The 25968-nt window shown below is 35.7% G+C and overlaps 1 protein-coding gene across 1 annotated transcript in view; it reads left to right on the top strand.

The window, feature by feature from the left end:
• The window catches only part of DGKB (diacylglycerol kinase beta), a 796797-nt gene that overhangs the window by 283720 nt on the left and 487109 nt on the right, over positions 1-25968 (top strand). The window contains exons 17-19 of the mRNA XM_052638442.1: positions 6230-6315; positions 7914-8003; positions 15916-16076. Coding sequence (XP_052494402.1) covers positions 6230-6315; positions 7914-8003; positions 15916-16076 — 337 coding nt within the window. The remainder of the gene's footprint in view (positions 1-6229; positions 6316-7913; positions 8004-15915; positions 16077-25968) is intronic.

The following is a 25968-nucleotide window of genomic DNA, read 5'->3' as shown; positions in this document are numbered from 1 at the left end:
GAAGATAATCAATCTGATAATGGCATTGACCATCTGGTGATGTCCATGTGTAGAGTCGTACCATGTGTTGGAAGAGGGTATTTGTTACGAGCAGTGCATTCTCTTGGCGAAATTCTGTTATCCTTTGCCCTGCTTCATTTTGTACTCCAAGGCCAAACTTGCTTCTTTCTCCAGGTATGTCTTGACTTCCTACTTTTGCATTCCAGTACCCTATGATGAAAAAGACATCTTTTTTGGGTGTTAGTTCTAGAAGGTCTTGTAGGTCTTCATAGAACCATTCAACTTTAGCTTCTTCAACATTAGTGTTTGGCACATAGACTTGAATTACTGTGATATTGAATGGTTTGTCTTGGAAATGAACTGAGATCATTCTTTTGTTTTTGAGATTGCATCCATGTACTGCATTTTGTACTCTTTTGTTGACTATGAGGGCTACTTCATTTCTTCTAAGGGATTCTTGTCCAAAGTAGTAGATATAATGGTCATCTGAATTAAAGTCACGCATTCCTGTCCATTTTAGTTCACTGATTTCTAAAAGGTTGATGTTCACTCTTGTCATCTCCTGTCTGACCACTGTCAGTTTACCTTGATTCATGGACCTAACTTTCCAGGTTTCTATGCAATATTGCTCTTTACAGCATCAGAATTTAGTTTCATCACCAGACACATCCACAACTGGGTGTCATTTCCACTTTGGCTCAGCCTCTTCGTTCCTTCTGGAATTATTTCTGTGCTCTTCTCCAGTGGCATATTGTACATCTGCCAAGCTGGAGGGTTCCTCTTTCAGTGTCCTGTCTTTTTGCCTTTTCATTCTGTCCATGGGGTTCTCACAGCAAAGATGCTAAGTGGTTTGCCACTCCATTCTCCACTGCACCACGTTTTGTCAGAGCTCTCCAACATGACCTGTCTGTCTTGGGTGTCTCTACAGAGCATGGCTTATAATACAATTACATTTATATACATCCTTTGTTTATTCCACAAAACAGGCAAATAAAGCAGGAGGTATTAATTCCATTTTAAAGATACAAAACTGAAGCTCTCCTAAGGCTACTATTCAAGGCCCTGGAGAAGGGAATTAAACCCACTTGAGTATTCTTTTCCTGAAGAATCCCATGGACAGAGGAGACTGGCAGGCTACAGTCCCTGGGGTCACAAAGAGTCAAATATGACTGAGAGACTAACACACACATGGTATTCAAGGAATGAATGAAGTAAGTAATGAATTAATCTCTAGGGAAAAGTGCATGGATGGAGTAGAATAAGAAGTTAAGAGAGAGAAGTCAGTTTTTCAATCCATTTAGCAATCAGTTTACAGAGAGTAAGCTGATTTTACAGTCACACACAGTTTATTGTTTGGGGGTAGGATCTTGCAGAAGAACCAAGTATGACCATTTTAAAAGAAAACAAGAATGAATAACCGATGAAACACCACCATGGAATAGAAGAGCAATGGTGAGTCATATGGGTGATTAGGCTTTTACTTGAAACAGTTATGGTTGACATTTCAGATACTGGCATATTTGAAAAGCTTTTAGAGACTTTAATGATAAGATCTTTGAAAATGTAGGAGACAGACAAATTAATACAGAAATATAGTTGGTATAAACTAATTTAGGAAGAATGAAAAAATATTGCCTCTTTCAATAATTATTAAAGGAATTGTAATATTTAATACCTCTTAATTTAAAAAATCAAAGACTCACCAGAAATTGGGTAGTTGCAAGTGCTAACAATTTTTATATACAGATGCTCCAAAATAAGGGCATATTCTGCCAGGGGTTTTAGGAGATGGAATAATTTGATAAAAAATTAGAGCTGGTATGAAGAAAAATATATTAAATCTGTTGTGTCCATGAATATACATGAAAAGTTGTAAATAAAATGTTAGCAAACCAAACCCAATTCTCTATAAAAATGTTAATAAATAGTGTCAATTTGAGCACATGAAAGTATAGTAAGAATGGTTTAGTGATACATAAATATGTAAATGTATACTCCTACATTACCAGTTAAATGAATCATATCAGTATTTCACAAGGTACAGAGAATATTAACATTGAATTAGAATATAAATTCTTTCTATATGAAGAAAATTTTATTAACCTTATCTAAGATGTTACTCAGAAAAGAAGAAGAAAATGCCTACCACAGACATCATCTTAGTTGGGGAAATTCTGAAAGTATTCCATTTAATTTCAGGAACAAGCTATACATTATCTAATTCAGCAAATTATTGAAGCCAGCCATGGGCAGCACAATAAGACAGGGAGAGAAATAACAATTATAAGGATTGAAGATCAGTAACAGTACCATTGTCATTAGCACATGATACAGTTGTTTAAATAAAAATCCAAATAAGTCTACAAATAAAATATAGGCAATAGAAAAAATGAAGAATCATGTGGCTGTTTAAGAGCAATAAAGAAAAGTCAAATGTATTTTACATGCCAGCAACAAAAACATTAATAAACAATTTAAAAGTTTAAGATACTAACACAAACTATAGACCATCTAAGAATAAATGTAACAAAGACTTGCAAGCAAAAAGTTTTAAAAATTTAAGGATGTTAAAAGAGTAATCAAAACATCCTATATCCATGGATGAGGAAATAAATAACATCATACATAGGCTTCATGTAACTCCAATTTTTTAAAAATAATGATTTTTTGTGGCTTTTATGGAATATGAGAAATTAAATTCAATATGTATATAGAAAAGCAAAAGAGAAATAATAGCTAAAATTTTTCATGCTCATTGAAATATTGACTAACTATAAAGCTGTACTATTATAATAGTGTGGTACGGTGCAGAGATGGACACATTCATGAATTACCAATACAGCATTGTAAAGTAAAAAATAAAAAATAAAAAAATTTAAAAAAATAAAAAAAAAATAGAATAGAGTCTAAAAGAAAAATACCCACATATGGAAATTTGATTCATGATGGATCGGCGTGATATTACATTGAGTTATCCAAAACATGAAAAGATGGGTTTACGGATGGAAATTGTTTCACAATTCTTAAAGGAAGGAGGACAGGAAGTGAAAAAGGGAGAAATGGAGAAAGAGAAAGAGGGAGGGTAGAGGAAGAAGAAAGGTAGTGAAGAAGGGAAAAGAAAGGGATCCTTTTTTGACACAACCAGTGTAGAATGCTGTGAATATTTTATGTATAATATATATTCTCTTCTATGTTAATACTTCATACCATCCTCTCTCACATCACCACAGACAATTTCTTTGTCAAAAATAAAACTGAAATTTTAAGAGAGTAAATGTGTTCTCTTCTGACCACTGAGGAAACAACTATTTTGTTACCCAAAGCAAGCTAAAGTGCTAGCCATTTATCATAAGATGGATAAACTTCAGTACATTAAAACTAAAATCTTGTTTGTTAAAATACTCATTTAGTAAAGTAAAAGAAGAAACTTTCATCCTGGAGGAAGTATTTGCAGAAAACCACAAACTAAAAAAACAAACAAAAAAATCCTTCAGAGGATTAAAAGTTAAAAAAAGTGAAGAATTTTTACAAATCAGCAAGAAGTAAGGAGTAAAGATGGGGAAGACATTGCACATATGAGGCAACACATGAAATTTTTAAAAAAGTGACATTAAAGTATTAGAGTAGATGGGCTCAGCACACTTTTTCTAATATTCCTGATAAGTACATGCATTGCTATAACTACTATAGGATACCAATTGGTAATATCTTGTCAAACTGCAAGAGTGATCACTGTCCGTGTGCATTAGAAACCATTCCGAAAACGGATTTTTATAAGAATATAAAATACTCCAAATATCCAATGGCATGGATTTTAAAAAGCATAATCACACAAATGGTATTGAACACAGCAGTAGGTATAAAATAACTTCAACTACTCATGGATGGAAATTCAGCTACTACATGGAGGAATCTTAGTAACAATGCTGTGAAGAACAGGCAGAATACAAACAGTGTGTTATTTATGGCATGTACATGATAACCTGAAATTCAGAATAATGCCCACCTTTGTTAACAAGGGAGGAGGGTCCTATGGGGAAGGAACACAGAAGGATATGTAAGTTATTAGAAATGTTCTACTCTCTGGGGTGGACAGCTGGTACATTGTATTGCTTATATAATCTAAGCAAAGTGATAATCTGGAAGAAAATTTTGCAATGTGTCTAACAAAAGGTAAATATCCACAATATAATACACAACAAAGTACAGGACAATTTTGTGCTCTAAATATCTGTGCTTACTATTACTATGTAGTGGTGGTTCAGTTGATTTGTTTATATTACTGTTATATTTACACATTTTGTATTACATTATCCAAAATTTTAATGATGCTAATTTGAATGAAAATATTACTAATCATGTCTAGTGTTTATAAGAATAAAATACAACTCATGGGAAAGAGGTACAATGCTTTGATGATGCAGTTCACAAAGGAGGTAACAGGTCTGTGAGCCTACAAAAATATGTTCAACAACTAGTAAAAAGGGGAATCTGATTTTACAATAATAGCACCATGGTATTTTTTTTTTCTACTTATTGAAGAAATATCATAAAGTTGTTTATAAGTAGTGTTTTGAAGTTTCAAGGAAATGGACACGTACATTTTCTATAGCGGGAACCATCCAGAGGGTAATGTGTTTTTGAAATGGAATATTTCCCTTCTAGAAGATTAGCTTTCAAAACTGATATACTTGTTCAAATAAATGTATCCAAACAATGTTAACTATAATACCTGTTATTTTGTGGCAGTGAAACACTAAAAATACTTTAAAGTACATGAAATGACAGTATTTTTAATCATAGAATGTTATATTGTGTTAATCGCTCTGTCGTGTCCGACTCTTTGTGACCCCCATGGACTGTAACCCGCCAGGCTCCTCTGTCCATGGAATTCTTCAGGCTAGAATACTGGAGCTGGGTTGTCATTCCCTTCTCCAGGGGATCCTCCCTACACAGAGATTGATCCTGTGTCTCCTTCACTGTAGGCAGATTCATTACTATCCGAGCCACCAGGGAAGCCCCAGTGTGATAAAATTGACGTGTACGTTTATATATGTAATCTTAAAGAAAACTTTCTTAGATGACTGCATACAGTCTTCCCTTGATATCCACAGGTGACTGGTTCCAGGACTCTCCAGATAGCAAAATCCACAGGAGCTTTAAGTCCCTTACATAAAGTGGCATTTGTTGGCATACACTTAAATGAACTTTAGGTTACTTATAATACCTAATAAAATGGAAATGCTATGTATATAGTTGTAAAATACAATATACCTGCTTTGTAATAAGTTGTGATTCACCAAATTCAAGTTTCACTTTTTGAAACTTCCTGGATTTTATTTTTAAAGATTTTCAATTCCTGGTTGGTTGAATCTGCAGATGCAGAACCTACAGATAGGAAGAGCCAGTTGTATTATATTGTTACCACCAGGGCTAGAAAATTGAAGAGACACATTTCCAGATATTCTGTCCTGTTTCATTTTTTTTTTTTTTCAAGAAAATAGGCATGTTATGATTGTATAGCTAGATGCATTATTTGTCTTTGTAGTTTTCCCCAAGGTAGGTTGCATTAATAAGCATGCTACATGCGGTAGCAGCAGAAGTGGTGAGCATTATCACAACCAACCCAGACATTTTTGTGTATTCCTGGGTGTTAAACACTGACACGGAGGTCAAAAGAGAGGAGGAAGCCTGGCTTCTATTCACAGATTCAAAGTCAGAAGGAAACCCTGAAAACAGTTGGCTAAAACCTCAGATACAGCCTGATCAATTTCTCCCAGCAAGGGAGAAGGCAGAAAATTCTCAAAGACATTTTTTACTGAGCTATTAGTTACATGTATATAATTGTTCAAGAGAGAATTGTTGGTAAATAAAAATTAGTAAATAAAACAAGGTTTTTATACCTATGTCTAGATAATCTGTATAGTTTAGGTAAACTGCATATCACATATGGGACTGTACCTTAATGAAAATTATTATAATTTATTAATTTTATTTTTTCACTTTAGAGTTGTTAAAAGAAAATATATTATGGAATATAGAAATTATAATGATAACATTTAAATTAAGACATGTTGATATTTCTATTTTAGAATTTCATTGTAGATAAGGGTTTACTATTTTTCAACAAAACCTAAATCTTTCATTAGGTGAAATGCTAAATATATAAAAATAAAAATGTCCTAACTTTGAAATATCAATCATATGCTGTAACATGCTTATTTTTCAGGTTAAACTTTTTCCGTGATGTTCCTGATTTCAGAGTGTTAGCCTGCGGTGGAGATGGAACTGTAGGGTGGATTTTGGACTGCATAGGTAATGAAGACATGTGGCTTGGGCCAGAGTGGAAACCTTAAATTCTGTGTATTTCATTTGTTTATTTAACACATCCATATCTTTGTTAAATAAAATACACAGTGATAACAGACATCTGGAATGTTGATGGCTTAATTTATTCTGTATTTCAGATTTTTAACCATCAAAATAATTTACAAATAACTAGAAATGCTTGTTTTCTCATTCAGTTTTTTTCGTGGAATTTAATAAACCTGCTTCCTTGGTGGCCCAGCTGGTAAAGAATCCACTTGCAATGCAGGAGACCTGGGTTCAATCCCTGAGTTGGGAAGATCCCCTGGAGAAGGGAACAGCTACCCACTCCAGTATTCTGGCCTGGAGAATTCCATGGACTGTATAGTCCATGGGGTTGCAAAGTGTTGGACATGACCGAATGACTTTCACAGATACTTCCAGCTCTGTACTGACCAATTCTTTGTTAAAAATAGATCCTTTCTTAAAAAGGAAAGACCTGATTCAAAGAAGCTTTACTATCTATATGTATTGAAGCAAAGTTTCATTCAATCAATGCAGTTGAGAATATTTGAACTTTTCATACCCTCAAAAATATTCAGATTAAAGATGAATACATATTGTCAACACCCTTTTGGTAAGCACCTAACAATTTTACTCTACTAACTTTTTTTTTTTGGAATTTTGAAAAGAAAAGGGAAAATTGTATTCTTTGGCCCACCAATAAACAATGTCAGTAGTATTGATATTTTAAGGACAAAACCAGAGTTCAAGAACGACCAAAATTAAGGAGTCCTTTGAACAGTGTCTGAGGACTTGTAAGAATTTTAGTGAAAACAGTAGGAATTATTGGTTTTCATTAGTCCCTAAAATCTAAGCCTTTGGTAGTCTACTGTGGCACATCCCTACATAATCTATTCCTTACCCATTTTTACCCACATATGCTTACTCTGAGGGGCGGAGAAGGGAGAAAAATAAAGTAATATATGTTTGTGAGATGTCTTCAGTGACTCAAATGAAAGCATGTGGAATTTCAGTGATATGATCTTTTCTGAACCCAAACACTATGTTATATTAACTTGAATCTCAAACAAAACCTGGTAATGTCTTCTGTTGTTGACTCTGACACAGAGCAACACAACCATTGTTAGCATTTCACTAACTTTTAGAATTCAACTGTTTTCAAAATATATTTTTTCTTAAAGTATACCTAGACTTGATGTTGCCAAAGGACCTTTCTAAGGAACCTACTTTTCCACTTTAGTGAAATCCTTGTGTTGCATATACCTGCACCCTTGAGAATTTCAACTGAGTTAAGTCAAACGTGCTACAATTTTTAACTAAATTAACATATTTAAAAGTCTTTCCTCACATATAAGTCTTAAAAATTCCTGTCAGCCTGTGAATTATGGTATTTACCTGTTTTATAAATTTCTACAAATGCATATGTTCATCAGAATTTATAATTGTATATATCTATAAAATGTGACTTTTTCTAAGTACCCTGTACAATGCCTTCCATGCCAAGCTGTGTTGTTTTTTTTTTTTTTTAATTGTTGTTCAGTCAGTGATCAATTTTTTTTTCTTTTAATTTTTCAATTATACAGAAAAGGCTAATGTAGTCAAGCATCCTCCAGTGGCTATTCTGCCTCTCGGGACCGGCAATGATCTAGCAAGATGCCTGCGATGGGGAGGAGGTAAATAGAAATGACAAACCAACAACAACAACAAAAATCTTAAAAAACAGTAATATAGTGCAGAGCGCCCTCTTTCAATACACGCAATTTAGCGTTTCTTCACTGCATGACAGCTTTCATGTGCTTTTAGCAAATGTAATTGCTGTCAGATATGTAATATAATTTTGAATAATAGTCTAGGGTAGAGAAACAAACGGTGGACCAAGAGTTAGACTGCGATTGCTAATTATACACTAGATGAGAGGGCAAGTGTCAAACTTTCTCTGGTTTTGGGGTTTCCCACTGAAGAAATGAGGTAAGCAGGGGTTAAATTTAAAATAATGTTCATATTTTTAATCTCTGACTTGTGTGAAAGAATCACAAACAAAGGAAAAATGTTGAAAGGTGAAAGGAAAACTTGTCCAGGAGTGAGTACAAGATGTAACCAATTTTCTGAGACTCACTTTGCACTGTGTGGTATGTTCTGCACTTGGAATAGACAGTTAAGAATAGAAAGAACACAAGATCTGCTTTATAAAGGGCCTTAAATTCTAGTGGAATAGGAAGTCATATGTAAATTGTGAGACTTCTTACTGACAAGCAAGATACTAATCAGCATAATGAATGACCTTACTTAGGAATTGACAAGGTAAAATAGGGAGAACGTGAGGGGTAGTGGTGCTTTAGTCACTAAGTCCTGTCCCACACTTGTGACCCCAGGGACTGTAGCTCACCAGGTTTCTCTGTCCATGGGATTCCCAAGCAAGAATACTGGAGTGGCTTGCCATTTCCTTCTCCAGGGGATCTTCTCAACCCAGGAATCGAACCCAGGTCTCCTGCATTGCAGGCAGATTCTTTCGGTCTGAGCTAAGAGAGAAGCCCCAAATAAGTTCAGTCACTCAGTCCTGTCTGACTCTTCGCGATGCCATGGACTGCAGCACAGCCAGGCTTCCCTGTCCATCACCAACTACTGGAGCCTACTCAAACTCATGTCCGACATGTCAGTGATGCATCCAACCATCTCATCCCCTTCTCCTGCCTTCAATGTTTCCCAGCATCAGGATCTTTTCAAGTAAGTCAGCTCTTCACATCAGGTGGCCAATGTATTGGAGTTTCAGCTTCAGCATCAGTCCTTCCAATGAATATTCAGGACAGATTTCTTTAGGATGGACAGGTTGGATCTCTTTGCAGTTCAAGGGACTTTCTCAAGAGTCTTCTCCAACACCACAGTTCAAAAGCATCAATTCTTCAGCACTCAGCTTTCTTTATAGTCCAATTCTCACATCCATACCTGACTAATGGAAAAATCATAGCTTTGACTAGATGGACCTTTGCTGGCAAAGTAATATCTCTGCTTTTTAATATGCTGTCTAGATTGATCATGGCTTTTCTTCCAAGGAGTTCAGTTCAGTTCAGTTCAGTCGCTCAGTCGTGTCCGACTCTTTGCAACTCCATGAATCGCAGCACGCCAGGCCTCCCTGTTCATCACCATCTCCCGGAGTTCACTCAAACTCATGTCCATTGAGTCCATGATGCCATCCAGCTATCTCATCCTCTGTCGTCCCCTTCTCCTCCTGCCCCCAATCCCTCCCAGCATCAGAGTCTTTTCCAATGAGTCAACTCTTTGCACGAGGTGGCCAAAGTACTGGAGTTTCAGCTTCAGCATCATTCCTTCCAAAGAAATCCCAGGGCTGATCTCCTTCAGAATGGACTCGTTGGATCTCCTTGCAGTCCAAAGGACTCTCAAGAGTCTTCTCCAACACCACAGTTCAAAAGCATCAATTCTTCGGTGCTCAGCCTTCTTCACAGTCCAACTGTCACATCCATACATGACCACAGAAAAAACCATAGCCTTGACTAGACGGACCTTAGTTGGCAAAGTAATGTCCCTGCTTTTGAATATGCTATCTAGGTTGGTCATAACTTTTCTTCCAAGGAGTAAGCATCTTTTAATTTCACGGCTGCAGTCACAAGCGTCTTTTAATTTAATGGCTGCAGTAACTATCTGCAGTGATTTTTGAGCCCAAAAAGATAAAGTCTCTCACTGTTTCCATTGTTTTCCCATCTATTTGCCATGAAGTGATGGGACCGGATGCCATGATCTTAGTTTTCTGAATGTTGAGTTTTAAGCCATCTTTTTCACTCTCCTCTTTCACTTTAATCAAGAGACTCTTTAGTTCTTCTTTGCTTTCTGCCATAATGGTGGTGTCATCTGCGCATGTGAGGTTATTGCTATTTCTCCCAGAAATCTTGATTCCAGTTTGTGCTTCATCCAGCCCTGCATGTTGTATGATTTACTCTGCATAAAAATTAAAGAAGCAGGGTGACAATATATAGACTAAACGTACTCCTTTCCTGATTTGGAACTAGTCTGTTCTTCCATGTCGAACCCAGGTATCCTGCATTGCAGGCAGATTCCTTACCATGTGAGCTAAGAGAAAAGCCCCAAATAGGGAGTACTCTAATAGGTGGATAATGACAGAGCCATATAGTATTGAAGGTGGACTTGACAGGCAGAAGAAACATCAGGTTTAAAGCCGTAGAGATAGGAAGTCACTTGACATACTGAAGGAACTCAAAAATGGAATACTGTAGATGGAACAGATGAGAAAATGGAGAATATTTCAAGATGAAATCTTAAAATAATTTGAAATATCATTAATAGGCTAAACTTACCTAAAGATATCAAAGAAAAGAAAACCATATTTGCTAAGAAGCAAGAACTGAATCCTAAATATTTTTAGCATTTAAACCCAGTGAAGTTTGAAAAGTGTCTACTAAGACAGTGTGAGTCAGAAACCCTTGGGTAGCTTGTTAAAGATACAGTGGACTGACCTCACCTCATATAAGTTGAATTGGAATCTCTCGGGATGAAACTGCACAGCTGATTTCCTTTTTAAGCAAACTCCTTAAGAAACTTGCTGCTGCTGCTGCTGCTAAGTCGCTTCAGTCGTGTCTGACTCTGTGCGACCCCATAGACAGCCTCCTACCAGGCTCCTCCATCCATGGGATTCTCCAAGCAAGAGTACTGGAGTGGGGTGCCATTGCCTTCTCTGAAGTAACTTGATTCACAGAAAAATTTGAGAACAATTGTTCCATTTGTTCCTGGATAACTTATGGACTCTACAACGTGTATATGTATTTGTGTAAATGACAGAATTTGAAACCAAGTTAAAAACATGGCATATGATATATTTGTGATTTTCATTAAGGATATAACAATAAAAGAATATTATAAAATGATGTGTTAAATTGTATAGAATCTAAAGATAGATAGAAAGAATGAACCATTGCTTATGCGATGCTCATATATTCCAGTGTTAATATTTGCATATTGATTAAAAAGAAGAGACTCGTTCATGTGGCTTCTTATATATTCTTCTCAAAAGTATTTTTGGTATTTGAAAATTAATAACTTTATTCAGTTCTAAACTGGCAAATGACTTAAATCTCAAAATTGAGTATAGAAGTTCCAGAGTATCCTCTAATTTTTTCCTTATAAAACAGTTTTAAAGATATTATCAGTGGACAGAGACAGGTGGATTATAGTATTTGTTAGAGTGTATATTGATGATGAACTCTTTGTATCTAGTATATGTTGGCACTGTTTAAGGTGCTAAATAGTGAATGAGAAATAAAGGGCTTTTACTATTTGATAATTATATTTTCACTGAGTATCCAGACAATAGATCAGTGAATAATGAAATATATAATTACAAAATAAGTCAAGATTATAAAAGAATCAGAATGTTTTTTCAGAGAATAATAGAGGGAAACTCCCCTGGAGGAGGGCATGGCAACTCACTTCAGTTTTCTTGCTTGGAGAATCCCATGGACAGAAGAGCCTGTTGCGCTACAGTCCATAGGGTTGCAAAAAGTCGAACATGACTGAGGTGACTTAGCACGGCAAGACACAGAGGGAAACTATTCAGCTATATAGTCAAGAAGATGTACTTTAGGAAGTAACATTTAAGCTGGGTTTAAAATATGCGGAAAAAGAAAGAGCTCTCTGTATTGAAAGGAATGAAGGAAGAGTGATGATGTAACTCTAAGAGGTTGTTGGGTGACGGGTAGGTACGGCCTCCGGAGGGAGGTGGGAAGAATATGATGTTGGAAAGAGAAGGAGGAGCAGATTATGTAAGTCTTAGTGGTCGTGATAGAAACTTATGTTATTGAAGCACACAGCAAAGCTTTGGAAGAGTTTCAAAAGCAGAGTGACACAATGACATTTACGTTTTCAAAATAAGTTAATTTGGGGACATAAAAAATGGTAAGAAAATGTGGAGATGTGGGGAAGCATAGTTTTAGAGACCAGAACTTGTATGACCATTGAAATTAGAGGATGAACAGACCAAGCTAGGGCAGTGGTCATGCTAATGAAACAAGTGGACACACTGACATTTTCAGGGATAGGCTGATACAGCTTGCCCGTGGATTGGGTGGGGGCTTTGGTGAAAGTGGGGTATTAAGGGGGCACTGCAAGATGCTCAAGATGAGCAGTTAGGAAAATGAGGGTGCCATTTGATAGAGTTTACTAGTAGACACACACTCTGAAGTGGTGTGAATTATTTCTTGTCAGGTGTCTAACTTTGAGCAAGTTGCTTAAAACTGTGTGCTTCAGATTCATCAGAACTTCAGGTTCTTCATCAGAACTTGAAGAAAATAGTTGGAGGTGGCACTAGTGGTAAAGAACCCGCTTGCCAGTGCAGGAGACAGCAGAGACACAGGCTTGACCCCTGAGTTGGAAAGATCTCCTGGAGAAGGGTATGACAACTCATTCCATTATTCTTGCCTGGAGAACCCATGGACAGAGGAGCCTGGCGGGCTATGGTCCATAGGATCTCAAAGAGGCAGACATGACTGAGCGACTGACACTTTGCACTAAGAACCCTACCTTGAGGGTTCTTACACCCCAGATATCAAGTTATTTGCCCAGTGTCTGAGCCCTTCTTGTAATTATACTAATTATCATTATACTTAATATTTGGGAAAGAAATTACTTTATTTGACTAATAATCATTTGGTTCACTTAATGTCACTGGAATCTATTGACTGGAAGTTTAATTTTTATGAATGTATTAGAAATTTTGGAAAATATAACATGTACAAATGTAGGACTTCTTAGGACATTTGAGAAAATAATTTTCATTTCCTTTGCAGTTTTTTTCTGGCAATACTTAATCCCTCAAACAAAATTCTGAAAATTATTGCATGAAAAAATACCGTGAAGAGTAAGGGAGTAAGAGACAGAGTTTTAGATGGAACACACTCTTATAAATGTTTTATTCATATGATTTTAAATTTGTAAAAATGATTTTCTAGATAGTTTCAGGTATTATGATAACATCATATCATTAAATGGAAGGTAAATACTAATTATGTTTTCATTTGATTTTTCAGCCTAGAGTGATTATAGGCTTTAAATCAGAATAATATAAACAGAGTAGCATCATTCTTTTCTAGAGCAAGCTTTTGTTTGCTTATTAGTAACTTTATCTTTTTAAAAAATATAATCATACTGAGTTCAGGAATGCTATTTATAGTTATGAATCACTATTTAACAAGCTTGAGCACAGATAAATACAAACATGTAGGGCATAGATATCTGTTAAGTGGAGAACAACAATTTGGAATTCTTCACCTTTGTGAATTAATACTGAACTTCACGTATGATTCTCAAAAGAGATTTATTGCCTCTCTTTCCATTTTTACTTGGCTAGAAGACTGATTGATACCGGCCTTTTTCATCTGTATGTTAGTTGCTCAGTCATGTCCAACTCTTTGCAACCCAGTTTACTGTAGCCTGCCAGGCTTCTCTGTCCATGTAATTCTCCAGGCAAGAATACTAGAATGTGTTGCTATTTCCTTATCCAGGGTATCTTCCAGACCCAGGGATCAAACCCAGGTCTCCTGCACTGCAGGCAAATTCTTTACCATCTGATCCACCAGGGAAGCCCAGCCTTTTTCATACTTACCCATAAAAACTTTGAGAACATTTCCAGTGCTAAGAATTTAAGTTGATTGACCCTACTTAATCTCACTTTATTAATATTTTCATTAAATTAAATTCTGTTGTGTTCTTTCCTCATCAGTTCCATTCCTCCATTTTTCCAGTGTTATGTTGGCAATGCTTCTATTAACATAAGCTGTAGCTGAAAAGAAGCTCAATGTTCGTTTAAAGCATTATCATTTACTTATATTTATGCTTAGTGTGTATATATTTCCATACTATATTATACAATATTAGTTTAATATATAAAAATTATTTATATCTAAAACCATCAAACTTATTTTCAAATAAGAGTAGAATTTGGAAAATATATGAACATAAACTTTTATTCCATTCAATGTGGAATATATATATATATATAATTGGGAGTTTTAAAAGAAATTTTAAAAGGAAATATTGAGAATGAGCATGGAACTATTAAGAAGATCTGAAAAATAAGCACACTTAATTTTTGTAGCCTTGCAGTTGAAACAATTGTTTTATCACTGACTACTATTCTATGCATTTTATATATGTTCATCAATTCTGAATTATGTTATAAATGTGATATGGGATCTATTATTTCCTTTAATGTTTATGTGAGTGTAATCACTGTTTATTGTACTCTTTGCTCTGTGTATTGAATAGTGCATAATTATTTTTTTAGACCTGTGTATGATAAGAAGAGATGTAGGTTCCAGGATGAGTATTCCTGATTCTTGGTTAATAGTTAATCCTCTAATAGTTAATTCAACAAATACACCATAAATATAATTTATTTGTCTTTAGAGCATATTGGTATGATATGGTACTTACTCTTTTTTCTTTTAACCCAATTCATTTTTTTTAAGTGTATGTTAACACCTCTAATGAGGACTCATAGCCTCGGGCATATACTTATTCAACAGATAAATTATTAAAATATAAACCTGAGTTGGACACAGAAAAACATCTATGACAATGTTCCAACTCAAAACATCATTTCAAGAATCTGTGTGTATAGAGTTAGAGGGAGATACATTAGTTATTTCATATCCTAATGTCATCATCAGTATTGTTGTTGACAACTTTCTACTCTTTTGCCTCATAGACTAGGACCTTTTATGCATTTTCTCTTTTTTCCTCACTTCAGTCTCACACCAAAGCTAAGTTTTTATGGAGAAAGAAGCTATTTCGAATGTTAAAAGCAAACACTTCAGTAAATAACACAGCTAGGATTAGGCCACAGCTCTAATTTACTATAACGTTAGATAACTAAAGGTATGTTTAAGAGAAAATACAATATTAAGCAATAACTCTCAGGCCATGGTTACTATCTATAGTAGATTTATTTAAAATGGATTTGTTGAGCATTACTGGAGGGTACATCTGGGAAAAGGAACATCTAAGGAGAAAGATGTCAATATTTATAGTGCAGTATACTAGTTCTATGGTATGGCTGGTTTTGAGAACTGTGTGTTATGGTCCTGTATAGAATCTATCATTTTGGGAGGGTGGCTTCTGGGAAAAAGTATTATCAAATGTAAAGCCTGCAGAGAGAGTACAAGCAAAGGACAAGTTCAACGTGGCAGCAAGAACTTTTATTTTAGCAAGTGGGTGGAGGGTGTCTTCTTTGGGAGCAAGAATTCACAGGAGGATGATACCCACACAGATCATCAATTCCATTTTGAATATATTGATAAAAAGTTTTGTGAGGGGTATGCAGTGGCTATACTGAGAATTTGTACCACAGGAGAGAAATATGAGTTGCAAATTAAAGCTACAGATAAAATATTGATATGAGTATAATAAGATTGGTCTTAATTCTTCAACTTGCATTAAATTTGCTTTGAAATGCATTATTTAGCTTTAGAATGATACAAACATTCACACACGTAAATACATATAAGTTATAGCTTTTATTGTTTGGTTATATTTTTTCTCAAGATAATTTTTTTTCATTAGGTTATGAAGGTGAGAATTTGATGAAAATCTTAAAAGACATTGAAAACAGCACAGAAATCATGTTGGACAGGTGGAAGTTTGAAGTCATACCTAATGACAAAGATGAGAAGGGAGACCCAGTGCCTTACAGTATCATCAATAATTATTTTTCCATTGGCGTGGTAAGATTTTCCACTAAATGTTCTTTTTTTTTAACCAGTTCTGCATAATCACTGACATAAGCTCTTATTTATAAAGATTTACTGCTTATAAGTAATTTATTTTAGCTTTGTGTCAGCAAAACACCTCTTCTAATGGGTAAAAATAGTAAAACTTCTGAATTTATTTAAAATCAGAGAATCAGTGATAGTTTTTTTATGTGAAAAACAAAGAAAAGAAGTTATATGTAATTGTTTGATCATTTTTTAGTAAAATTAAGCTTAGAATGGTTTATAAGGTTTGTAAAATGGTTTATACGGTTTTAAGTTTCACATTACTAAAATTGTGACAAGAATGCATCAAATGTTATCTTATTTTGAAATCTATATTACAATATCACAATGTATTACTTTTCTACTTATAGACATTATTTTTTAAATTATGATTTAGTTTAAAGGCTAAGAAAAATGCTGTTAGTATTTTCAAGTGGTTAATCAGTCAAAAAACTAACTTTTGTCTTAATTTCTTAAAATTTGAGACTGAAATTAAAATATCATTTGGCAATTTAAAGAGTTATTGAAATTTCAATCCCTAAGGAATTAATAAAGTTAACAGTGATATTACATGTAATTATATAAATATATTACCCAGACTTATGAAGTCTTAAACTATATATCTACAGCATTACATTTTATTGAACATATTCACCCAATATTAATGTATGTCATGTCTCATTTCTCTTATGGATGTGCATGCACACACACACACTCACACACACACAAACACAAATAGCAAACTATAGAAAGTATTGGTTGAGTCCATTAACTTAGGAGTCAAGCTACCTTGATAAGAGTTCTTCAACAGTTTTTTTCCCTTCTTAGTTTTCAACAATTTACCTGTTTCATGATGGTTATTATTTTCTCCCTCATAGTTATAAATAATGTGATTATGCATGTAAAGAGCCTCATATAACGATGTATAATGAAGGCTAAGTATACAATTGTTACTATAGTATGATAATAATTATTTATTTCAAGAAAAATGTAATGCATTTGACCCGTAAAAATCCCATTTATATGAATGTGAATAGCAGTATTTTAACACAGCTTTACTGACCTAATTCACTCATTTTAAGTAAACCTTTTAATGATTTTAATAAGTCTGTCTCATTTTAAAATGTTTTTATCACCAAGGCAAGAAACCTCATGCCCACACGTAGTCAATTCTGAGTCCTTACCCTAGCTCCAAACAACAACTAATCTTTCTATCTCTAAGATAGAAAGTTTATGGATAGTTCATATGAAAGAAATAATACAATATATAGTCTTTTGCATTTGGTTTCTGTCACTTCACATAATGTTTTGAGGTTCACTTATATGAACTACATGAAATACTGTATTCCTTTTATTGCTGAGTAGTAAGTATCCCATTGTATGGACGTATAACATATTGTCCATCTCTTCACAATTTGATGTAGATTTAGATTGTTTCCAGTCTTTGGATATTATAAATAATGTTACTCTTTTAAGTCCTTGTAATTAATTTTTTTTTTTTAGTTTGGTTAGTATACTTTTTAACTCAAGGATTTCTATTTGATTACTTTTTTATATTTCTAGGCATTTAATTGGCATTTTCTATTTGAATAGTCATCGTTATATTTTCATTTATTATTTAAGCATAGTTTACATTAGTTCTTTGATGTATTTATAATATATCACAATTTTATATAATACATCAAAATACATATAATATTGTTTTGAAGTCTTTGTCTGCTAAGTCCAACATCTAGAATCCATCAGAGACATTGTTTGCTTTTTTCCAAAGTATGTGTTACACTTTCCCATTCCTCTGCCTGTTTGTGAACATTTGGTTGGAAACTAGAGATTATAACATATTGTAACAGCTGTGGATTTGCATTCTCCCACAGGGGTTATGGTTGTTCCTGTGTTTGTTTAGAGAGTTCCCAGAACTAATTATATGGAGCTGTTCTCTCTTCTAGTGTATGGATATAATGATGCCTCTGAATTTTTGTTTTTCCTTTTGCTTTTATATTAACACTGGCTTCTGGGGATTGTTCCTATGTCAGTATGATTGACCAAAGTTTGTGTTTAAACCCCTTGAGACAGTAGGTTTTCATCCCTTTGCTGCTGTATCTGTATGTTCATTGGGGAACACACACAAACTTCAGGCAGTTATTAATTCAGCTTTTAATATCTGTTGGCCCTTTTATGTCTTGTGCTCATGTACAAGGCCGCTCACTTAGCCAAGGATGTGTAGATAACTAGGGCCTGGGTTAGTCTGTTCTGAACACATATGCAACCCTCTTTAGTCTGTCCTGCACATATATACAACTATGCATATAGAGTTTCAGACAGCAAGGAATATGTGGCAACTTATCGAGGCCCATGGGGTTTCCCTGGTGGCTTAGATGGTAAAGAATCCGCCTTCAATGCAGGAGACCTGGGTTCAATCCCTGGATTGAGAAGATCCCCTGGAGAAGGGCATGGCAATAACTCCAGTGTTCTTGCCTGGAGAATTCCACAGACGGAGGAATGGCAGGCTACAACCATAGGTTTGCACAGAGTTGGACTTGACTGAACCAACTAAGCAGCAGCAGCATTGAGGCCCATTATGGCTGTATCATTCCCAAGATCTCCTATTAAAAATTTGGCTAGTTGCCTGGTTAGCTGCTTGCCTTAATCAGTTTTGCAAACTTAGGCAAGCTGCTACATTTGCCACTGAGATGACTATTATTTTAGATAACTCTCTGGGTAACGGAATTTCTCTAGCTTCCACTCCAAATCATGCTAGCTCCCCTGACAGTAAAGTTGCTTGCGCTCTTAGTGTGCCCAACCCTGCTAGAACTATAGCACTGATGGAACTGAAGTGTGAGGTAGAAGCTCAAGATTGAAACATCACAGATTGCCAGCATTCTTATCGTAGGTTCAGTAGTGTTTTTCTTTTTTTTGGTAAACAGTTGTCAATTTGTTATAGGCCTCTGATGAATTTTCAGTGGTCTTCAAGAGAAATTATTTCTGTTCCATCACAGGAGACATTTGGCAATGTTTGGACACACATTTGCTTGTCATGGGTGAGAGAATATTGCTCTTGCCAGCTAATGGGTAGAAGATAGGAATGCTGCTAAACATTCCCATTTTATAGAACAGCCCCGCAAATGCACAAGAAAGAACCACATAGTTCAACATGTCAATACAACTGAGGCTGAGAAACTTTAATATTAAGAAAAAAATATTAATTACAAAACTCAAGATGTTGGAAAATGGAAAATAGCTAAAACCTAAAGAAATGAGAAGGAAAAGCTGTAATAGAAATGATAGGACATATAGCAAAGAATAATCAAATCTACTGCAAAACTGATGTTTTAAAAATATTGTAAAGAGAATTGCAAATAATATAGAATGATAAAGAACAAAAATCACTCCATAAAGACAAAAAGTAATATCCTAACTGAAAATATATTAAGACTAAATAAGGGAGTGTAGCACAGTTACTGAGTAGAAAATAAATTTATTCAATAGTATTCCATATATAAGCAATATTCAACACATTAACAAAAACAGCAAGCAAAAATGGGAAGTATCTACAAATTGATAAAGAATATACAAGACCTACAAATAGAAATGTTAAAACTCTCTACAAGACATAAAAATAAGAATAAATAGAGATAGTTTCTATTCTTAGATGAGATAGCTTAATATAATATTGCACATTAATGTATGCCTTTAACCTATAACTAATCAAAATTAGAGCTGGATTTGTATGAAAAATTTGAAAAACTTTTTCCAAAATATATGTAACAAAGTAGCTCATTACATCTTAATAAGAAGAAAGAATTTTACCAAATTAGACATGCTTCAAATGAATTGGATAATTAAAATGGTGTAATGAATTAGTAGATGAAGAACTCAATGGAAAAGCAGAGAGACACATACAGAAACTTGACAGAATGGATGTAGCCTGAAATCTCATTGGAAAAATAATGGTGCTCAGTTGATATGTGTTCAAATACTAGCTTCCTAGGGAGAGGAAATTTTGCTAGAACTCTGTCTCACATTACATAGGCAATTGCTAGAAATACTGAAGTACTAAAGTTGAAATGGAAGGTTTAGGGCCTAATAAAAGTATAAAATAATATGCAATGGCACTCATTTATGATTTTAAGGTAGCACAGAACTAAACAAGGCAGCTTTTGACTGTTTTCTTTAGAAGAGTGCTGTTCTATTTAACTTGCAGCCTCTTTCACTGAATATGACATGGGAAGGAGAGGTGTGAAAAGAGGGAAAGCATTCTTGCCTGAAATATTTGCCTCTGTCCCAGCAAGATGGAGGATCAACACTCAGTGTCAAATCAGACCAGTAGACCTTATAGAGTTCAAGTTCTAGCTTTCACTCAGTGAGTTCTATTTATCAACTCATGATCCTCTGCCCCGGTGAGTAAATCCACCAGACAACAAAAAGAACTGAATCATGCACCTCAAGTTATTGCTGAGTATGTAATAAACAGTTGAATTGGAGCAATGAAAGTATAAGGGGCACATTTCCATTTTTTGCTATCACCAGCATGAGAAAGCTTAAGATGGCTTATAATTTGTACTTGAAATTATCTCTAGGAACCCTCCTACCTCCTAATTGTAAGATATTCTCAAAACTTTACCGTCGATGTTGTTTTCATTATTTCGATGGTTGCCTTTCATATGCTGACTGTAAGTGCTTTACAGTTTACATAAAGCCTTGCTTCAAATTTTTAGAGAATCTGTGAGTTAGAAATATACAAATGTAATCTTCATATACAGCTTGATATAACCTTTGTATTAGAGTGGGTTTTGGCACAACCTCAAAAATTAGTGGCCTGACAACTGAAGATTAGTTCTTCCTCCACATGTTAAGACAGAGGAGTTGGCTTTTTCGGAGAGGCTCTATTCCAGTTGGTCATTGACCCAGGCTCCTTTCTGTCTTGTGGCTCTACCATCCTCTAGATACAGAGTCCTCTCTATTCAACAACTGGGTGATAAAAGAGGGTGAAATATTGGCATTTGAAAGTGTTTTTTCTTTTTAAATGGACCAGGCCTGGAAGATGTTCAGCTTATAACCCACTGGCCGTATCCTAATCAATTAGTTACACCTAATTGTAAGGATGGGCTTCCCAGGTGGCAATAGTAGTAAAGAACTCACCTGCCTATGCAGGTTAGGTGTAAGAAATGCATGTTTGATCCCTGGGTTGAAAAGATCCCCTGGAGGAGGGCACAGGAACCCACTCCAGAATTCTTGCCTGGAGAATCCCATGGAAAGAGGAGCCTGGTGGGCTATAGTCCATTGGTTCGCACAGAGTTGGATGTAAGTGAAGCAACTTAGCATGCACATGACTGTTCAGAAAGGAATTCTGTTTGCCCAAGATGAAAAGGGGGAATTGGTAAATAGCCAGTTTCTCCTAATTTTTTCTTTGTAATGCCTTTCACTTTTAGCCAGAACAGTGGAAATAATTCTGAAGTCACAGTTAACTCTGTAAATAGGTATTCATCTACAGTGGTGATCCTTAAATAAAAGATTCTTTATTAATTATTTTCTTGTGTTAGATGCTGTTTGAGGATTGGCAGTGAAAAGGATAGAAGAAGTCTATGTAATCACTAAACGTACAATATTTGAGGTGAGACAGAATTGTCATGAGAGACTTACCATCTGGGTTTTAGAAATACAGATGATGGAAATTAATAAGAAAAACTGATAGTTGCTACTTTTTAGTCTGATTTTGTACTTTAATGACTATAGATAATCTCAGAACTTACAGTTAGAAAATTTTTCATCCACCGGATAACATCAAATTCATATATGCCATTAGTTTCACGCTCATTGTTGATTCTTCATTCATCAGTATCTACATTCATCAAAAGTATCTTTTTTTTTTTTTGGTCAGGCCCTGGAGTTGTAGAAATGAATAAAAGAGACAGATCACCTCATTATTAAAATCTGGATTTTAATAGTAGAAGTATTAAAAAATGCACAAATACAACTTTTGGGGGGAAACTGTGATATATACTGTGAAAGACAACAAAAGTTGCCAAGAGCTAGAATAAGGGACACATTTAGTTATCATAGTCAAAGAAGGTCAGTATAAACAAGGTGCATTTAAGAGAGGATCTAAGGAATACATGTAAGTCAGGTGGACACGAAAGAGATGGAAAGTGCATACCAAGCAGGTATAACTATATGTGAAGAGCCTGAGGAGAGAAATGGCCTGGTGTGTTCTGACCTACAAGGTCAGTGTGCCTGGAACATAAAGAGAGAAGCTGGGAATGAATAACAAAAAAGACAATAGCAGAAATGGCTGCTTCTGTGTCTTAAAGATGTTTTGAAGCCAAAATGTGGTCTTTGTTTTTTAAGAGAGGCCATTGAATGATTCAGTGAATACAATCAGGAAATGAATTAGTCCAATTTATGTGTAGCAGAAGGTCTTCTACTAGAGGTGAAGTTAGACATTAATAGAAAGGTAAAACAAGTGTCATAAAAATGATCCATATAGCTTTGGATATTTCATTTTAACCTAAAATCTATAAAAATAATTGAATTGACCAATTTTTTCTTAAAGGCCCAGCTACTGTCATTTATTTGAATGTCGGTCATCAATGGGGGTTCTACAAAGTTTGCTTGTATAAATCACACTCCATAATAAACCATCTGTTATTTCCATTTTTAGATTCTTTTAAGTGGAACAAAAACTCAAGAGATACTTGTGAAGCAATCTGAGTATAAAATCCTTCTAGATTTTTACAATAGTTTCAAAAACCTTTTATAATGCTCTCTCTTACATATAATTCTATGGCAAAGAACGTATAATTCTATAGCAGTTTCACAACTGCATTTATATCCAATCTTCCCAAATCATCTTTGTTTTCATATATAAAACAAAGGCTCTTTTTGTAATTATATTTTCCATTGCTATAATAGGTAATTAAATGATATAATTATAATAAAGACTAAAATTGGCATAAACAGTGTTGGAAACCACACAAATGACTCTTGGTAAGTATAAACCTCAGAATGTGGAAACACTCGCAGAAAGAAATAGTTGAGAAGGGCTGGAATTATACTGACTTACAGGCAGCTTCAGTATGTTCAGGGGACAATAGGAAAGATGTAAGTGGGCCTCCTCTGGGGCAAGGATGAGCGTGTCTCCTGGATCCCTGAGCAAATAGGACCCTGTTACCATAGCTAAGAGGGGGACTGCAGCCAGGTTACAGGGCAGCCTCAAGAGCCATAGTCTTGGGACTTTCCTGGTGGTCGACTGACTGAAGACTCCAAGCTCCTAGTGCAGTGGTCACAGGTTCAATCTCTGATCAGGGAGCTAGATCACATCTACTGCAGCTAAGAGTTCTCATGCTACAAGTTAAAGATTTCGCGTGTTGCAACTAATACCCAGGACACCAAAATAAATAATAAATATATATATTTACATAGATCTATAGTCTGCATTTTAAAAAGCAATTTCTCCAGTCTCAACCAGGCTGGAGAGAGAAACACCTTGTCAGCCCAACTAGGGATCCCGAGGCTCTCTAGGCTCTTTTCTATAGATGGATGAACTCCTCACCCCTCCTTCCCTCTTGGAGAAGGTAGGGGAGAGGCAGTTTTAGGATTGTTTCTCTCATTCCCCAAAGCCTGGCTGGGTGCTGAGCGCCACCTGTGTGTTTTCCTTAGGGCAGAGTCCCCAAATGCTCACATTTAGAATCTGCCTCTAGTCGTGAAGTTAGCTTGCCATCTAGAGGTGCTCACCTGCTCTCGGCTTGCTTGCCCACGTGAGACGCACGCACGCACGCGGCACACGCAGCGCACGTGCCTGTGCACGGAGCGCCAGCCAGGAGGTGGGGAGAGAGGAGGCCTGCAAACCTGTGCAGGCACCCGGGGGGTCAGTTGCCTGCTGAAATCATCAGTGTAGGCTTCAGAAGCAGCTCATGGGCCATGCTCCTGGAGGAATCTCTGCTTTGATCTGTAGGCTCCATCGCTCCTCATTGAGGTCCAAATGCCCTAGTGATTGTGGAGCCTTCTCTCTCCTACCTGCTCCCAGGCTCTGCCACTCACTCCCCACCAAACTGGTGCTGAGACCCTCGATGCTCCATGTGAGTCGAGAAAGAAGTGGCCTCTGCGGCAGCATCCTGCGAGGCACAGGAAGCTGAACACTCCATCCCGATGCTGAGGGAAATCTGAGCCTGAATGGAGCCTTTTTTGGCACTGAGCTGGGCCACGCTGGGGGAGGGGACATGCCAGTAAAGGAAAGGTGTTCGCAACCCCTTCAGTGGAGCTGTTCTTGGATGTTTTGCTGTGCTGGAACTTCTCCGCTGGACTCCCTGACTCGGCTAAGGTACTATCTATTCCTTAGTGATTGTGGAAAGCTGTATTTCTTGAGGTGGGGATGGGGGGAGGGTGACTGCAGAAAACGCCCCCTGCACTATCTTGCCCACTTCTCCGCCAAGATTTTTTTTTTTTAAACAAAAGGAAATAAACACAGAGCATAATAAATCTGAAAATACAGCCACAGTTATGGAAAATATTTCAGTGGTTATAAGAGTAAATCATGTGCATCTGTGCCAATAAACTTTACAATGTGGAAGAAATTGAGTATTGCCCATCTAAATGGAAAAAGTGAAATATGCTTAATGGCAGCAGTGCCCAACATTTTTTTGGCACCAGGGACTGGTTTCGTGGAAGACACTTTTTGGGGGGTTGGGTGGGGGTGGTAGTTTCAGAGTGATTGAAGCACATTACATTTATTGTGTACCTTATTTCTGTTATTATTATCTCAGCTCCACCTTAGATTCTTACAGATTAGATTCAGGAAATTGGGAACCCCTGCTGAAGGGGTAGGAAATCTAAGGTAGTAGTTCTCAAACTTAAGTATGTATCAAAATCACCTGCAGGACTTTTTAAAATGCAGATTGTGACCCTCAAGCCCAGGCTTTTGGTAGCTCTGAAATGGAGTCCAAGAATTGACGATTCTAACATCTCCCAGGTGATCCCAGTATCTCTTGTCCATGGTCACACTTTGAGAAGCATTTCTCTAAGCATACAACCAAAGAGGAAGAAGTGAGAACATAGTAAAAGAGCTATTAAAACTGGTGTCATTTAAACAGTCTTTCATGGCACAGATAATTCTTATATTTTAAAAACTGTTCCAGAGTATAAAGATAGAATGTTTTCCCTTTCATTTTGTATAGCTAGCAAACCTCAATATAAAAACCTCTCTAACACAACCCCCAAAAAGAACAAGTATATAAATACAACAGTTGCAAACAACAACATTAGCAAGTAAATTCAAGTATTGAAATTAAGGAATACAACCTATTGACAGAGTAGGGTTTATTTCAACAAAGGCAAATGTGTTATTAGCATAATTATTTAAATAAAAAGCAGGTTTGTGAGTTTTATAATTGAAAACCACTGAAAATGTGTAAACCATTTTCTACAAATTAACATGTAATATCATATTAATAGTGGCATACTAGAGGCATCCCAAATAAAATCAAAAAGAATGCAGGGATTATATTTGTCATCACTGTAGTTAGTATTTCTTGGAAAATGAGCTAATTTAATAATAAAAATTTAAGTGTATAAATATAGACATGAGACAAGCATAATGTTATTTGGAGATGATATGATGTCATATATAGTCAATATGCATCAGCTAAAAATGAAACTAGTAAATCAACTTCAGTTGCCAAATACTAGGTAAACATATAGGAAAATGACCCTAAATCCTTCCTTTATAAAATTACCTATTAATATAAATATAAAAGTACAGGAGACAGGGACCGAGACCATCCCCATGGAAAAGAAATGCAAAAAAGCAAAATGGCTGTCTGGGGAGGCCTTACAAATAGCTGTGAAAAGCAGAGAAGCTAAAAGCAAA

Source organism: Budorcas taxicolor, chromosome 4 (genome assembly GCF_023091745.1).
Source record: "Budorcas taxicolor isolate Tak-1 chromosome 4, Takin1.1, whole genome shotgun sequence".
Lineage (NCBI taxonomy): Eukaryota > Metazoa > Chordata > Mammalia > Artiodactyla > Bovidae > Budorcas > Budorcas taxicolor.
This window is presented reverse-complemented; position numbering and strand designations above follow the sequence as displayed.